This window comes from Pseudonaja textilis, chromosome 18, assembly GCF_049901715.1.
Source record: "Pseudonaja textilis isolate UNSWEBS1 chromosome 18, rPseTex1.2, whole genome shotgun sequence".
Classification (NCBI taxonomy): domain Eukaryota; kingdom Metazoa; phylum Chordata; class Lepidosauria; order Squamata; family Elapidae; genus Pseudonaja; species Pseudonaja textilis.
Window position 1 is genome coordinate 1181226 of NC_142007.1, and position 15666 is coordinate 1196891.

The window sequence follows — 15666 nt, forward strand, 5'->3', positions numbered from 1 at the left end:
GAAGTTGTCATTGAAAAAGGTACCATCGCCTATGAGAACTGGGTCCTTCCGGGAAGTCCCATATACCGAGAGATTTGGGTTTTCGATGTACAGAACCCAGAGGACGTAATGCAGAACGGTTCTGCGCCGATACTTAAGCAGAAAGGCCCGTACACTTACCGGTAGGTCCAGACCTGAGGATGGAGAGGTCTCTGGAAGACCTATTGCGATTCCAGACAAATTGCTGTCAAGCCTCTTCTTAAATCTCCAGTGATGCAGCATTCACCACTTCTGGTGGCAAGTTGTTCCGCGGAATAAATGGCTCAGCATTTAACACGCGGATTCTCTTTTCTCTTCAAAGGATGCGCTATATTCCCAAGGGAAACATCACGGAACACAAAGACGGCACCCTGTCTTACCTCCAGCCAAATATTTTCCTTTTTCAACCTCATATGTCAGTTGGGCCGGAAAATGACACTTTCACCACCGTCAACCTTGCCGTTGTGGTAAGCAAGCCCCCTTAAGGTGTCTAACATCTGAATATTAAACTGTAATAATAAATCAGTCAAATATCGGGTTTGGGGCATTCTCAGGGCTCTGGAACAACGTAATAATAATGAGTGTTGTAGCACCCACAATTTCTGGTGACAAGCAGTTCCACAGGTTAATTGTTCTCATTGTTAGGAAGTTTCTCCTTAATTCCAGGTTGGTTCCCTCCTTGATGAGTTTCCATCCGTTGCTTCTTGTCCTGCCTTCTCAGATGCTTTGGAGAATAGCTTGACTCCCTCTTCTTTGGGGCAGCCCCTGAGATATGGGAAGACCGATATCATGTCTCCCCTAATCCATTTTTTCCGCTTGACTAGCCAATCCCTAATTCTGCAGCCGTTCTTCCTATGTTTTAATTTCCATTTTAGTTGCTCTTCTTTGCACTTTTTTTCCCAAGGTGACCAAAACTGGATGTGGCCTTACTAAGGATTTGAACGCAGAATTTGAATACATATAAAACTTAATTCAAGCCTGTTTGTATTGATTTGCATCCCAGTGCACAAAATTGAAGTTATAAGAATATTGGTATTTTGCTGCAGGCTGCCCCAGCTTTGTATAAAAACAGATTTATGCAATACTTGATGGATATCTGGATGAGATCCGCAAAATCAAAATTCCTCCAAACTAGAACTGTGAAAGAAATACTTTGGGGCTATGAAGATCCTTTCTTGAAAAAAATCCCTATTGTAAAAATGGACAAAGTTGTTGGAATATTCTATCCTGTAAGTATATCTCAGACGGGAAAATTAATTTCTGGGGATGTGATTTTAAGGAAAGTATCTGTGCTGCTATAAGAAACACCTCTGTAAAATTCAGAAAATCCAGAAATATTAAAATTAAAATAGCCGTTGGCTTGTATTAGCATGGCTTATGAAAAGTCAACAAGTTTTTATTCTAGATAAGAAGCATTGCTGATATCGTTCTATTCCACTGGGGGTTAGGAATAAAAGTCATGGCAAAAATGGGATTTTGATAGGGGTCTAACTTCCCTTTTTTTGTTGGTTTGTTTCCTTTCATTGGATGATAGATCTCAAAAATTAATTTTCTGTTCTCTCTCTTTCTCTCATTCAAGTACAATAACACCTTCGATGGCCCTTACGAGATTTATAGCGGGAAAGATGACATAAACAAGAAAGGAATTATCACCACTTATAAAAATAGCAGGTATAATATTTGGGGAAATGTACCTATATATATATATTTTGTCTTCATAACTGACAACATTTAATTTAGCATTCTGTCCTGTTGCAGCGTCCCCTTTCTTAGATTTCCTGGCGCAGGTGCAAAATATTCTAAGCATAGAAGGATGGGTTGGTTATCATTTTGTACAGGCTTGGCTTACGACCAAAATGGAGCCCAGAATGTACGTTGCTAAACAAGACATTTGTTAAGCAAGTTTTGCCGCCCCCTGTTTTATGACTTTTTTTACATGTTATTTTACTTTCTTTCTTTTCTTTTTTTTCCAAAGGAATCTCAAATACTGGACAAGTTATTGTAGCATGGTGAACGGCACAGGTAAGCATGTCAGTGGAACAGCACTGCATTTCTGTGCAGAACACACACCCCACCCCATATAAATTTTGGCATGCGTTAAAAATAGTCCAGTGGCAAAACTGCTAAAGATTCCCGCATCAATGCATCAAATGAATGAATGAACAAGTGAATGAATGAATGAATGAATGAGAGAGAGGGGGGAAAGGAGGGAGAGAGAGAGAGAGAGAGAGGATGGATGGATGGATGGATGGAAGGAAGGAAGGATGGGGGAGGAAGGGAGGAAAGAGGAATTAAACAGTGCCACTGCCCTTTTCTTTTGGCATTAAAAATATTTAAGGTTGGAACTGAAGTCCAGGTGCTAAATTCCTAAAAATTCCCACCTTGACATACCGAATGAATGAATGAATGAATGAATGAATGAAAAAAGAAAGAAAGAGAGAGAGAAAGGAAGGAAGGAAGGAAGGAAGGAAGGAAGGAAGGAAGGAAGGAAGCAAGGAAGGAAGGAAGGAAGGAATCTGGAAGTTTTTAAGAAGAGATTGGACCACCATTTGTTTGAAACGGCCCAGGGTTTTCTGCCTGAGGAAGGGGTTGGACTAGAAGACCTCCAAGACCCCTTCGGACTCTGTCATTCTGTTTTTTTTTTGAAACAAGTTGCAAGGCTCCAAACTCACAAGATGCTCTCATTGTAACTCACAGATGGGACTGCGTTCCACCCTTTTGTCAAAAAGAGCGAAGAGCTGTATTTATTTTCTTCGGATGCTTGCAGGTAAGGGACCTCGAAAAAATGGTGGGGGAGGCGTTCCTTCGCTTCCGGCACTGCAGTGGCGAATTTCTGTTGCTAAGCGAGGGACACTGTGAAGGCTCCAACCCTGGAGGTCCTTTAGAAGAGACTGCCTGGGCAGGGGGTTGGACTAGAAGGCCTCCCAGGCCCCTTCCAACGCTGTTATTCTATGAACGCGCGTTGTTCTCGCATCCCGCAGGTCCACCTACGCCTTATTCGATAGGGATGTGACGGTGAAAGAGATCCCGCTGTATCGCTTCAGTATCCCCGCGTTGGCTTTCGCTTCAGCCCTCACCAATCCTGATAATATCTGTTTCTGCACCAAAAGCGTGGTAAACAGCAACTGTACCACCAACGGAGTCCTGGATGTCAGCTCCTGCAAACAAGGTAGCCCCAAATAAGGACGAAAAGCACGGACTATGGAGGAAGAAAAGCCAGGGGTGGGATTCAAACGTCTTAACAACCGGTCCTGGGGGGCGTGGCCCAATTTGTGAGTGTGGGTTGGGGGTCATGTGACTGGGTGGGCCTGGCTTGTAGGTAAATATTGTAAATATTTATGTAAATATTGTAATTTTTTTATGTTTTTTTTAAAAAAAGAGCAACTTTTAACCCAAAATCAGGCAAAGCAGGCAGGCAGGTTGAGTTGCTCACAGAATCACAGACTCATTCAGAGATCTATCTTTCTGCAATCTGCTACCTGAGTCTACACTGAAATATAGAAGTCCTAAGGAAGGTTCAGCTCTGCTTTTAGATTAGTTAGAAAGCCAGAAATCTAACCATTTCCTGCTTTCGAGCTAATCTAAATCTCCCGGCACAGCAGAACAGCTGATGCTCGAGGGGGGGGGGGAAAAAAAAAAGAAGGAAAAATAGCAACTTAGCAGGCAACTTTGCCAGGTAAGGAGTGAGTGGGAGGGGCAGGGAGGGGCAGGTGCGTAACATTTGAAAATCCTTTTCTGTCCTGCTTTTTCAACCTCAGCTGTGCCGCGCAAAGCAGCTGAGGTTGAAAAAGCAGGAAATTAAAGGACAGCCAAGAGCCCCGGCAGATGGACAAACCGGTTCTGGTGTCAGCTGCTCTTCGGAACTACCGGTTCTGTAGAACCAGGCCGAACCGGTAGCATTCCCACCCCTGAAGAAAGCTTCTTTGGACCCAGGGCAGAACCTGTGGGATTGTAATCCCGAGAAGTCGTGGGGGCGCCGGGGTGAGAATGCAATACAGGCGGTCCTCGTCTTATGACCGAAATGTTCCGTCGCTAAGCGCAGACGGCTGTTACGGCCTTTCTTGTTCCCCTGGCTAAGTGAATCCCTGTGGTGGTTCCATTAGCGACAGCGACGTTCAGCGAAACCGGCTCACCCTGTCTCAGGGCGCCAAAGGGGGTCGCGACACACATACACACACAAAAAAACCACCGGGGAACTCTGCGACCATCATTTGCCAAGTGTTTTGATCCCGTGACCGTGGGGAACACTGCCAAAGTCGTTAGCTGGGGAAAACGGGGCTTAAGCCTGATATGGTCTCCTGTTTGGGCGGTCCCTTCCGACTCCGTTAATCATCATTTTCGTTTAACCACCTTGTAATCCCTTGCGGGGTGGAGTCTCTGGCAACTGAATGGAGCTAGCAGAATGTTGAATGGCTGGTTGCCTTTCCTGTCGCCAATGAGGAGTTTTGTTCAGCAGTTACATTCCCAGTGTGCCGAGAAAGGGGAAAATATCTGCTCCAGTGCAAGTCCTAAAGTTCAGAAGACAGCTGGTTCCCCGGACCGACCCAGATTGGGTCTTGCGACATTATCGTGGGACGACGTTATGTTTGGTGACATCTGCAGTTTTCCAGTCGGCTTCTGGGACAAGAGTGGCTGTTGACGATCTGGTCAAATGCAAATTGCGCTCCTTTTCTCTTTTATTTCCACAGGGAAACCGGTCTACCTCTCCTCGCCCCATTTCCTGTATGGAAGCCAGATAATTTTTCAATTTGTGAAGGGGATGGAGCCAAACGTGGAAGAACATACCACTTTTCTGGATGTGGAACCGGTAAGCGACTGCACATTTTATGTGGTGGGGCTTAGTTTTGGGGAGAGGAAAATAAGAGGGGGAAAAAATTCTGCCTCTGCCTACCAGCATCCATCGGTATTCGTCTGGCTAGCCTCCTGTCAGTTGGTGAGAGAGAGTTGAGGGCTGTTTGGAAAGTGAAACAGTATTTGCCGTGCGAGCAAGAAGGAGACAGCAAGGAGCCTGGGCGTGGCTTAGCTCAACTGTTCTGTACTAAAGCTGGTTGCTGCTATGAAACTGAAACTCCTCTTCTCTGCTTGTGTTTTGCATTTGGCACAGATTTCTTTTCAGGTGGAGAAGGGGAGTAGAACTCCTTAGCATCAAAGTGTAATAATAATAATAAAAAAAATAATAATAATAATATAGGAAATACTCTAAATAAATCCTTTCTTAGTGAGCCCCTAGAAGCCAAGAGGAACAGACCTGCTGAATTTCGAGTTTGTAGGCTTTGCGGTTCTTTTTGTGTACAATAAGTGGTTAGTGAACAGTATACGGAGTCAATTTGATTATATGGCCATTTTAAACCCCTAGTTTCTATTATCCAACCATTAATTAAAACAAATCCCAACTCCGAAAATATTCTGTGTCTTTTTTCTTCTTCTATCTTCAATGTTAATCTGTCCATTTCTGCACAGCCTAATATTTTTGTCATTATTTCTTCTCCTGTGGGTGTTTCAATGCTGTTAATCCTCGATTATTCGATTATCCAGTTTGCAAAATTCAAAGTACCGTGTTCGGTTTTTGTTTTTGTTTCAGATCACAGGATTAACCTTGGCCTTTTCCAAAAGGTTGCAGGTGAATTTATTGGTGCAAAACAATCCAGAAATCACGTAAGTCTCAGCTGTTCTTTTACTTTCCATTGGGGGAAAGGCTGGCCAATGGGAAGTGGCTTATGGGCAATAGCATCTCCGGAAGGGGTGGAAGTCTGCAAGGTGACAGGCTGGTTGAAAGAAAAGAAGGACCGGGGGGAACTCGATAGCCGGGTTCCAGTATTTGAGGGGCTGCCCCAAAGAAGAGAGGGGGGTCAATTTATTCTCCAAAGCCCCAGAAGGCAGGACAAGAAGCAATGGATGGAAACTCATCCAGGAGAGAAGCAAGCTGGAATTAAGGAGGAATTTCCTGACAGTTAGAACAATTAACCAGTGGAACTGCTTGCCACCAGAAGTGGTGGGTACTTCATCCCTGGAGGCTTTTAAGGAAAGACTGGACGGTCACTTCTCTGGAATTGTCTAGGGTCTCCTCTTGAGCAAGGGGTAGGACTAGAAGACCTCCAGGGTCCCTTCCAGCTCTATTCTGATTGGTTGGTTGGTTGGTTGATTGCTTGCCATCCACTTTACAGATAAGGCTTCATCCACGGAAAATAGAATGGAACTTAAAACCGACCCAAAAAATATGGTAGCAATTTTTTGCCTTCTCCCAAGACAGCTAACCAAAACGGAGCCGTTCTAATGTTCTTTTCTTTCTTTCTTTCTTTCTTTCTTTCTTTCTTTCTTTCTTTCTTTCTTTCTTTCTTTCTTTCTTTCTCTCTCTCTCTCTCTCTCTTTTCCTTTCTTTCTTATTTTCGTTTTCTGCAGAGCGCTAAAAAACATCAAACATTATTTTTACTTTCCTGTTTTGTGGCTGAATGAGGTTAGTAGGTTTCTTTCCTTCCTTCCTTCCTTCCTTTTGAGTTTGACTTTTCGAACTCTTGAGATGCCTGGGGATTGAACCAACGAAATAAAAAGAATTTGCAAAGAAGGTCTGGGAATGATTGCCAGGGAGGGATGAAGAGTTGAACAGTTGCAGCATTTGGGTTTATCTAGTCTAATGAAGAGAAGGACCGGCGGACGGGGGCGGGACGGGACGGGACGGGGACAGGATAACAGCGTTCTAGTATTTGAGGGGCTGCCCCAAAGAAGAGAAGTGGGTCAACTTATTCTCCAAAGCCCCAGAAGGCAGGAGAAGCAGCGAAGGATGGAAACTCATCCAGGAGAGAAGCAACCTAGAACTAAGGAGGAATTTCCTAACAATTAATCCTAACAATTAACCATTAATTTCCTAACAATCCTGAACAATTAATCAGTGAAACAGCTTGTACATAGAGCCTGGGGACTGTTACTTGCAGTAATGTTCTTCTCTGGGCACACCTTTTTATGCAAAATTGTGCAAACTGCAAATTGGGCATAGAGAAGAGCATTGCTGGGTATTCAGACTGTATTATTCAGCTGGAACGATGTTGAAAAATACTAATTTTCTTTCTTTCTTTCTTTCTTTCTTTCTTTCTTTCTTTCTTTCTTTCTTTCTTTCTTTCTTTCTTCCTTCCTTCCTTTCTTCCTTCCTTCCTTCCTTCCTTCCTTCCTTCCTTCCTTCCTTCTTCTTTCTTTCTTCCTTCCTTCTTTCCTTCCTTCCTCTTTTTCTTTCTTTTTTTCTTTCTTTCTTTCTTTCTTTCTTTCTTTCTTTCTTTCTTTCTTTCTTTCTTTCTTTCTTTCTTTCTTCCTTTCTTCCTTCCTTCCTTCCTTCCTGTTTCTTTCTTTCCTTTTTCTTCCTTCCTTCCTTACTCTTCCTTCCTTCCTTCTTTTTCCTTCTTTCTTCTTCCTTCCTTCCTTCCTTCCTTCCTTCTCCAGACGGCGACTATCAGTGACGCGAAAGCAGAATTGTTCCGATCGAAAGTGACCAACAAGATCAAGCTACTGAACCTCCTTCAACTGATGCTAATGGTTGTCGGTTCGGTGATGTTCCTTGGATTCCTATTCGCTTTCTTCATGTGCAAAGGGAAGAGCCCTAAATGAGTTAAGTCAGGTTTAGGATCTCTTAATTGATTCATTGGTTCGGAAGCCGACTCGGTTCCACCAGGTTCTGGGTGCCCTGGGACCCTGAAAATAGTGTGTAGCGAGAAACGAGGAGAAGAACAAGAAGTCCAGCTAATAGATAATAATATTCTACATGAGCTTCACCCCCAGCGCCTGGGGAACCAGCCAGATTTTCAAACTTTGAGAGTGATGCAGAACTTTGGAAAGATTGCAGGGCAGGTGCCGTGTCACAAATGGCCACTTCTTAGCAGTTTTGTTTTTAAGCAGGGTAATTCGCAAGTTAACGGACGCTTCACTTAGCAACGGGACCTCCTGTATTTTCCCAGATAGCACTACCCTTTTCATAATCCCGAATTGGGACGCCCACTCTCCCTCGTGCTGTTCGCTGAATTTAGGGAACTCTAACTAGATAAGACTCCAGCCAGATGTTTTACAAGATACTCATTTCACTAATTTGTTGTCATTTGTGGGGGGTGGGGGGTGAACTGTATTTGTTGTTATATTGTGAGCTCCCACCCCCTGGAGTTGGTTTGGAATCATGTAAGTCAAATAACATTGCAATCATCAGTTCCTGTTTATGAACAGAGAAAGGAGAGAGACACCTAAATAAATGGGTTGGACTAAAAGACCTCCAAAGTCCCTTCCGTTATTCTATTCTATATTCTATTCTATTCTATTCTATTCTATTCTATTCTATTCTATTCTATTCTATTTTCTCTATTCTACATTCTCTATTCTATGCTATTCTATATTTATTCTATTCTCTATTCATCTATTCTATTCTCTATTCATCTATTCTATTCTATTCTATTTTCTATATTCTATTCTATATTCTATTCTATTTTCTATATTATGTATTCTACATTCTCTATTCTATTTTCTATTTTATTCTATATTCTCTTCTCTTCTATATTTATTCTATTCTATTTTCTATTCATCTATTCTATTCTATATTCAGCTATTCTATTCTATTTTCTATATTCTATTCTATATTCATCTATTCTATTCTATTTCCTATTCTATTTTCTATATTCTATTCTGTATTTTATATCCTATTCTATATTCTCTCCTATCCTAAATAGATGCAGCATGCAGTATCTTGTTTCAAAAGCTAACCCTATCATCCTAAAATAACACCACCTTTTGTTATTTTTTTAGGATAATCACAGAAATCACAGTGTATGAAAATGGCCAGAATGAGGGCCGGTCATATATCCATGAAAATCAACCGTTATATGAGAAAGGTCAATTTTAATACGCATCGTATATATATGCCGCTTGGGACACTTCATTTTTATCTAGACTTGCTGTGGGTTTGCTGCCTGCTCTTCCCTCGTGCACGGCTTTGACGTTCACGGATCCTGGCTTGCAGTAATGGGTTTGGAAACAGGGTGGTCTCGATGACCCGGAACAGGAACCTAAAAAGAAATCGGATATTCAAGCAAGCGGGGGAAGGGATTGGGTTGAATTATGCAGGGGGTCCTCAGGTTACAACCACAGTCGAGCCCGAAACGTATGTCGCTAAGCGAAAACGTTCGTTAAGCGAAAAGTTTTGCCCTGCTTTGCGGCTTTTCTTGCCGAGGTAGTTAATTGGACCGTCGCGTTGGTTAAATTAGTAAGAGGGTTCCCTGTTGGATTGGACATGGATTCGCTTACGTCAAGAAAAGTCGTAACTCACTTTAAAAAAAAATAATAATTCTCACTTCACCCCGTAAGTTTTGGGCTCAGTTGTGGTTGTCATAAATCGAGGACTGCCTGTACCTTGTGGAGAACCAGAGAGGATTTGAGATTGCTAGAGGAAGGATTATACAACAGGGTATTTCACACACTCCATACCCAGCTCAGGAGTAAATAAATGCAAGAATTTCCATTTATTTTCATTTTCCCCTTGCCAATTTCCCTGGGAAGAACTTCGAAAGTAAATTCTTGCCCCTCGTACCGGATGAGAGCCAGTGTGGGAAAAAGCAAGGTGGATTTAGACAGGTTAAAAGTAATACATTACCTTGGAAGCAAAGCCAGTGTAATTGCGATGGTGAAGTCCAGATAAAACATCGGATTCATCAGTTGCCTCTGGATAATCCAGTATGGATTTGCTGGTGGGTTACAGAGGACGCAGAAAGCTCCCAAAAGCCCAAGGATGAAGAAATATAAAAAGATGCTACCAGCGAAAACAGAGAAATGTATAATAGTCTGAAACAAATTTAAAAAACAAAACAAAACAGAACAGTACAAATTTGGATTCCATAAGACCTGTTTCCATTTGGACAGCTAAAATTAAATGCCGTGAAAGGGAATTTTTCTTCGCTTTTTTAAAAAAAAGTGCAGTCTGAAAACTAATATTTTATTTGGACGGAGGCTTCAGCTCTAGCTCGGTGGCTTGTTCATTTTTACACTTTTCTCGACCGTCCTTCGTTTATCGAAATATAAAAAGCAAAGAAAAATGGAAATAATGTGGGAAGGCACTGAACATCTAAGATACTCACCAAATTTTTACTTTCAATCAGAAGGTGTAGTAATATTATAAAAAGCATGGTGGTGTTCATACGGTTTCCAAAAGAGTAGACGTCTACATCAGAATTTAGGAATGTCTGCAAAGGAAAAAAAAAACATGATGTGACCATCGAATCTAGATATATTTTATAGCAGTGGTCACCAACCAGTGGGCCGGGGACCACTAGTGGTCTGCGAGAAAATTTTGGTGATCCGCAGAGAAATGCCACCCGCAAAGCACCCCCCCAAAGCAATTAATATGGAGTGTGAAGGATGTGTGTTATGTTCATTTTCGTGCTCATGATGTGCACTGAGGATGGTGTTTGATTTCATTTTACCAGGTGCAATGACAATAAATTAAGCTAACTAACTAATCCAGGCTGTGTGGGAACACAAGGCTTGCTTCACTTGCATTGCGAACAACACGAGGTAGTGAGGGGAAGGCGGAAAGGGGCGAAGGGGGGGAACTTGCCACACTCACCCCATGCGCCTGGCCTGGCCACCGGGCTGCTTCTTTCCGCTTCTTTCTTCTTCTGCTTTTGGCTGCATGCAAGGAAAGCAGCCAAAGTCTTTCTTTCTCTCCCCCAAACTCCGCCAGAAAGGAGTCTTTGCGGCCCTGCAAGGCCTCCTGCTCCAAGAGGCTGCGCCGGCAAAGACTCATTTCTGGCAGAGTTTTGGGGGAGAGAAAGAAAGACTTCTGCGGCTTCTGCTGTTTTCCTTGCACAAAGCCAAAAGTCTCTCTCTCTCCCTCCCCCCGGAGAATGGAGCTGGAGACGGTATCCTGCGATCCCAAATAAAGAATCATCAATCGGAAGGAAAATGGGGTGGGAGATTTTCCTGCAGACTTTTGGGGGGTGGGGTGGGATTTTCCCAGGGTCTCTGGTCTGCGGGATTTAAAATGATGAGTTTGGTGGTTCCTGAGGTCCAAAAGGTTGGCGACCCCTGTTTTATAGAATATATAAGAATGACACACCACAAACTGCGATCATAACATAAAGCAATATTAAACGAGTTGGTATTTTGATGCAGAAATTCCTAATGAGGATTCCAGGTGGGGCTGTAAAGATTGGGACAAATAAACACTATTTAAAAAAAAAATTTAAAACATTCGCAGAGTTGGAAGGGACCTTGTAGGTCATCTAGACCAACCCCCCCAAGCCCAAGCATCAGAGATCAAGGAAAGGGAGTCCCCGACGTACGACCCCAATGGAGCCCAACATTTCTGTTGCTAAGTGCGACAGTTGTTAAGTGAGTTCTGTGCCGTTTCACGGACTTCCTTGCCGCCATTGTGAAGGGAATCACTCCGCAGTTGTTCAATTAGTCACACGGTCAGAAAGTAATCAGGTGAATCCCCGTTGTCAGACGGTCGCAAAAGGGGATCGCGTGGCCCGGGGAATACGAGTCTTTTGCCAAGGGTCTGAATTTTGATCGCGTGACCACAGAGATGCTTTCAAGTAAGCGTGAAAAACGGTCAGAAGTCACTTTTGCAATGCCGGTCACTAAACGAGCTTTTCTAAGCCAACAGACTACCAGAAGCTGGTTTTATAAATACTTACAAAGTAGCAGATAAAAAAGCAAACCAGACTTTGGTAAAACGCATCCACCAGGTTCATTGCAAAGGCTATCCCCACGTACGGCTGAAATGAAAGTAAAATAAAATAAAGAAAATAGGCTGGTCATTTCTGCTGGTTTGAATGATTAACCTTTACGTGAGTTTGCATGTCTAAACCTAAGGTCACGTCTCCAACTCAACCTGAATTGAAATCCAAACCAAATCTCCTTAGTCAACTTTCCAAGATGGCGATGGACAAAGCCCAGAATCCCAACAGCTGGATTTCTGGTGAAAACAAGAATTAACGCACTCCACGCCACAACACAGGCTCCATGGAAGGGAAGCAAAAACTCAGTTAATCTCCGACACCGCCAATATTGGCTGGGATATATTTCGAAAGGCATAATAATAATAATAATAATTGACTAATAATAGTCAGTAATATTTGTGATACATTTCTAAACGCTCAGTTGACTGAGTTTCATGTTTAATGAATTGAACAACCATTTGTCTGAAATGGTATACCTCCTGCTTGAGCAGGGGGTTGGACTAGAAGACCTCCAAGGTCCCTTCCAACTCAGCTCTTCTCTTCTCTCTTCTCTTGTCTTTCCATTCCATTCCATATTTTCTATCCTATCCTATCCTAACAATGTAGGATCAGTGTTAGACAGACTGACCCATTCCTCTAAGAGCTGATGAACAGAAATAGCTGTACAATAAATCCACGTTTCTGGAAAAGTTTTCCTTAAATAATATAAACAACGAAAATCAGGAAGAGCAGGCCAGGCCAAGCCAGGAGGCAACTGGAAGTATAATAAATCTTGCATTTCATGGGGAAAAAAATACACTTCTCTCCAAAAATCCATCTCCGTCCGTTGGTTAGAAACCTGCCTAAGAACATTTTACAGCTCCAACTTTTTCAGAAAGTCAGAAAGGAACAAGTTATAAAAATTATGGTTCAAGGAGTGTGGGACCGAGATCTGACAAATCGATGGAGTTTTCAAATAGGTGAGCCAAGCCCCAAAAATAAATACCTCATTTTTCTGACTTGCTTTGTAAAGCTCTGGGTGCTTCATGAGGGTTTCTGCAGAGACGTCTTTATCTAAAACCCCGTATATGACGGGAGGCACCGAGGTGAAGAGAAGATTGAAGAAAATCAGGCTCCAATAATCAATCATGGGAGTTCCTGAAAACCCACAAAATATTTGATACCAGAAGAGGAGATTGACATATGCCTGCAGTGATTTAAAAAAAAAAAGACAGTGCAAAAGTAGGATTAATGTTTGTTAATCTTTGGAGGCTTAATCTATCTTAATGAAAGAAAGATGAGAGACAAGAGAGAGATAAACAAAGAAAGAGAGAGAGGAAGGAAGGAAGGAAGGAAGGAAGGAAGGAAGGAAGGAAGGAAGGAAGGAAGGAAAGAAAGAAAGAAAGAAAGAAAGAAAGAAAGAGAGATGAATGGATAGGAGAGAAAACAATAGATGAAAGAGAGAGAAGACACAGAGAGAAAAACAGAAAGAAAGAAAGAAAGAAAGAAAGAAAGAAAGAAAGAAAGAAAGAAAGAAAGAAAGAGAAAGATAGATGGATGGATGGATGATGGATGGGAGAGAGAAAGATAGAGAAAGAAAGACAGACAGACGTTAGATGGATGGATGGGAGAAAGAGAAGAGAAAGAGGGATGGATAAAGAGAGAGAAAGAGAGAGAGACATGATTGACACTATAACTTCTTACCCGAGACAGAGGGTCTGTTTTGATCTCCCCGGCCAGCCTCTGACCTCTGACCTCTGAACCCACTAACCCTATCCCCCTTTCCAGTGCCTTCTTCCCCCCCTGGCGCCAACGTACCAGGTTCTTGTAAAAGAAGTAGAGGATCATGTTAGCCAGCCGGGTGTAACACCAGTGGCCGTGAACGAAGAGCAGCTTCCGGAGGTGCTGGAATTGGGAAATGGCGAAGTCGCTGGCTAACACCGCCTGCAAGGACACGTCGGAAAGGAAAGAGTGAGCGAAGCGAAACGGTTGCTAAAGTCTCTTGGCGTCTTTTGCAAAGGAGTGGGATTTTGGGGGGGGTTCTCTGAACTGCACAGGATTTCAGCCCCCAGAACCCTACCCGTGCCTGTGGCAACTCAAGAGCAGTCCAGGGATGCTTTACGAGTTGACACCAGGGGGTTGCGACCCATTGGGCCGTAAGTGTGAAAAAAGGACCTAAATCTCATTTTCCAGTGCCATGGTAACTCACGAACGGCCACTCAATGAAGTGTCATAAGCCGAGGACCACCTGTACTGGAGAATGAAGACGTGGGCAGCGTTGCTCTCACTCAGGGGTCAGCCGCACGCCCCTACCTGCATGCCTTCTTGTCCCGAGATGCCGATTCCAATGTCCGCCACCTGAATCATGCTTACGTCATTGGCCCCGTCACCTTCAAAGCAGAAAGACACAATCGGGGCCTCGCAAAAAAACAAACAAACCCTACAACGTTTTATACTGCAACCGAGGAAGTACAACTCACAGATCATCCAAATAGACGGCCGGCTACATATAAGGTACAGGTGGACTCACTGGCTTTTTTCGCTGCTGCAGCAGAGCACTGGCTCATACTGGTGGGATATGTCCACTAGGACAATCACGTCACAGAGCAAGGACCTCTCTAATCCTTTGACGTGCGTCATAGAACGGCCCGGGAATGCATGGTTGAGAATTTAGGATTTAGAATTCAGTGGAACATCCTGAGCAGGAAAAGACGGGTGTTTTGAAGTTTCTGAGAGGTGGCACATTCACACAAACACACACACACACACACTTTCCTGCCACGTGTTGTAGCCCGCCAGCAGCTGATGGAGCTGGCAGCAGAGTCGGACAGTAGTGAGTAGCTTGGGGGAGGAACCTGGGCCAGTCCTGGAGCCTGAGGAAGGCTCGGACGAGGGCTCTGCGTCAGAGACAGAGATGGGGCCAGGGCTGTCTGATAGGCATCAGCTGCCTTCAGGCTCGGACAACAGTGAGGCGGGGGAGCTTCTGGAACCGGTTCCCAGCCTGCGCATGCGCAGAGCGGCCCAAAGGAAGGCAGAATTAAGAACTCAGGGTCGACGTGGGAGTAAGGCCACAGGTGGACGGGGAATGGGGATTAAAAGAGAGAGCAAAAGGGGAGGGGGCTTTTGCAGGAAATAATTTGTTGGTTCTTTCGTTCCAGCCTCGTGGAGATTTGCCTGTATAAACCAGCCCTTCCTTGTCAGCACTGAGTGTGGAACTATTTACCGGGCAGCTTTCCAAGATAGATGAGGTCTGAGCTCATTAGTCTACCTTAGTCTACCAACTACTACGAAGTTGGTGCTTCGTGCTTTTGGGGGTGAGCCTAGGACAAGACACCACGAGGTGCAACTCACCCACGGCCAACGTCATGACCTGCAGCTCCTTCTGGGCCTGTTTCACCATTTTGCTTTTCTGCAGGGGCGTGGCTCGGCAACAGATGACAGCCCGGACTTTCCTCGCAAGCTGCATGAAAGCGTTTTGGAGCCTTCTGTGCAAAGCGAATTCCAGGGTCGGCCCGTTGATGATCAAAGCAAAGCTTCTGGTGGGAGGCGCTGCTCCTGAAGGGTTTTGGGGCTTCGGGGTCTGAGATTTGATATCAATCTCTTCCAAAATGCTTTTCACTTTTTGCGCGCAGGTCTCCTGGTCGGGGAGAAAAGAGAATGGGTGAGAGAACAGCTTCGCCTCAGTTCGGTTGGTTTCTGAGGTTGGTTTCTTTTGATTGCAGCTGGCTTGGCTTTGAAAACCAGCCTCGTGTGCGTATTACGGCGTGACATTGACAACATAACACTGCACGAGGTCTTTAAGTGAGGAACAGGGTTGTTAAGGGAAGCTGCGTTTCCCTTTGGCTTGGCCTGTCAGAAGGAGGCAAAAGGGGACTCCGGGGACGTTATAGCCATCATGTTTCCAAGTATCCAAATTTTGGTCACATGAGCACAGGGATGCTCCAATGGTTTTATAGGTGAAAAA

General features: G+C 43.9%; 2 protein-coding genes across 2 annotated transcripts in view; one reads left to right on the top strand and one right to left on the bottom strand.

Annotated features, from left to right (window-relative positions):
* Positions 1-8904, top strand: LOC113450782 (platelet glycoprotein 4-like). Its single transcript, XM_026722077.2, has 12 exons — positions 1-161; positions 341-485; positions 1065-1247; positions 1598-1689; positions 1994-2040; positions 2716-2785; positions 3000-3187; positions 4707-4825; positions 5600-5673; positions 6418-6472; positions 7447-7611; positions 8791-8904. Exons 1-11 carry the CDS (start codon positions 109-111, stop codon positions 7609-7611), a joined length of 1191 nt encoding a protein of 396 aa, XP_026577862.2. The 5' UTR covers positions 1-108; the 3' UTR covers positions 8791-8904.
* Positions 8868-15666, bottom strand: part of ATP10D (ATPase phospholipid transporting 10D (putative)) — a 19592-nt gene continuing 12793 nt past the window's right edge. The window contains exons 16-23 of the mRNA XM_087914863.1: positions 15054-15339; positions 14016-14092; positions 13521-13646; positions 12709-12909; positions 11679-11759; positions 10116-10220; positions 9635-9822; positions 8868-9050 (exon numbers count right to left, since the gene is read on the bottom strand). Coding sequence (XP_087770989.1) covers positions 8927-9050; positions 9635-9822; positions 10116-10220; positions 11679-11759; positions 12709-12909; positions 13521-13646; positions 14016-14092; positions 15054-15339 — 1188 coding nt within the window. The 3' untranslated portion in view covers positions 8868-8926. The remainder of the gene's footprint in view (positions 9051-9634; positions 9823-10115; positions 10221-11678; positions 11760-12708; positions 12910-13520; positions 13647-14015; positions 14093-15053; positions 15340-15666) is intronic.

Bases quoted from the DNA above. Each gene is read 5' to 3' on its own strand.
- LOC113450782 (XM_026722077.2), top strand. From the start codon at position 109: ATGCAGAACGGTTCTGCGCCGATACTTAAGCAGAAAGGCCCGTACACT. The intron at 2,786-2,999 runs GTAAGGGACCTC...CGCATCCCGCAG, and splicing joins TTTTCTTCGGATGCTTGCAG to GTCCACCTACGCCTTATTCG. The intron at 4,826-5,599 runs GTAAGCGACTGC...TTTTTGTTTCAG, and splicing joins CTTTTCTGGATGTGGAACCG to ATCACAGGATTAACCTTGGC.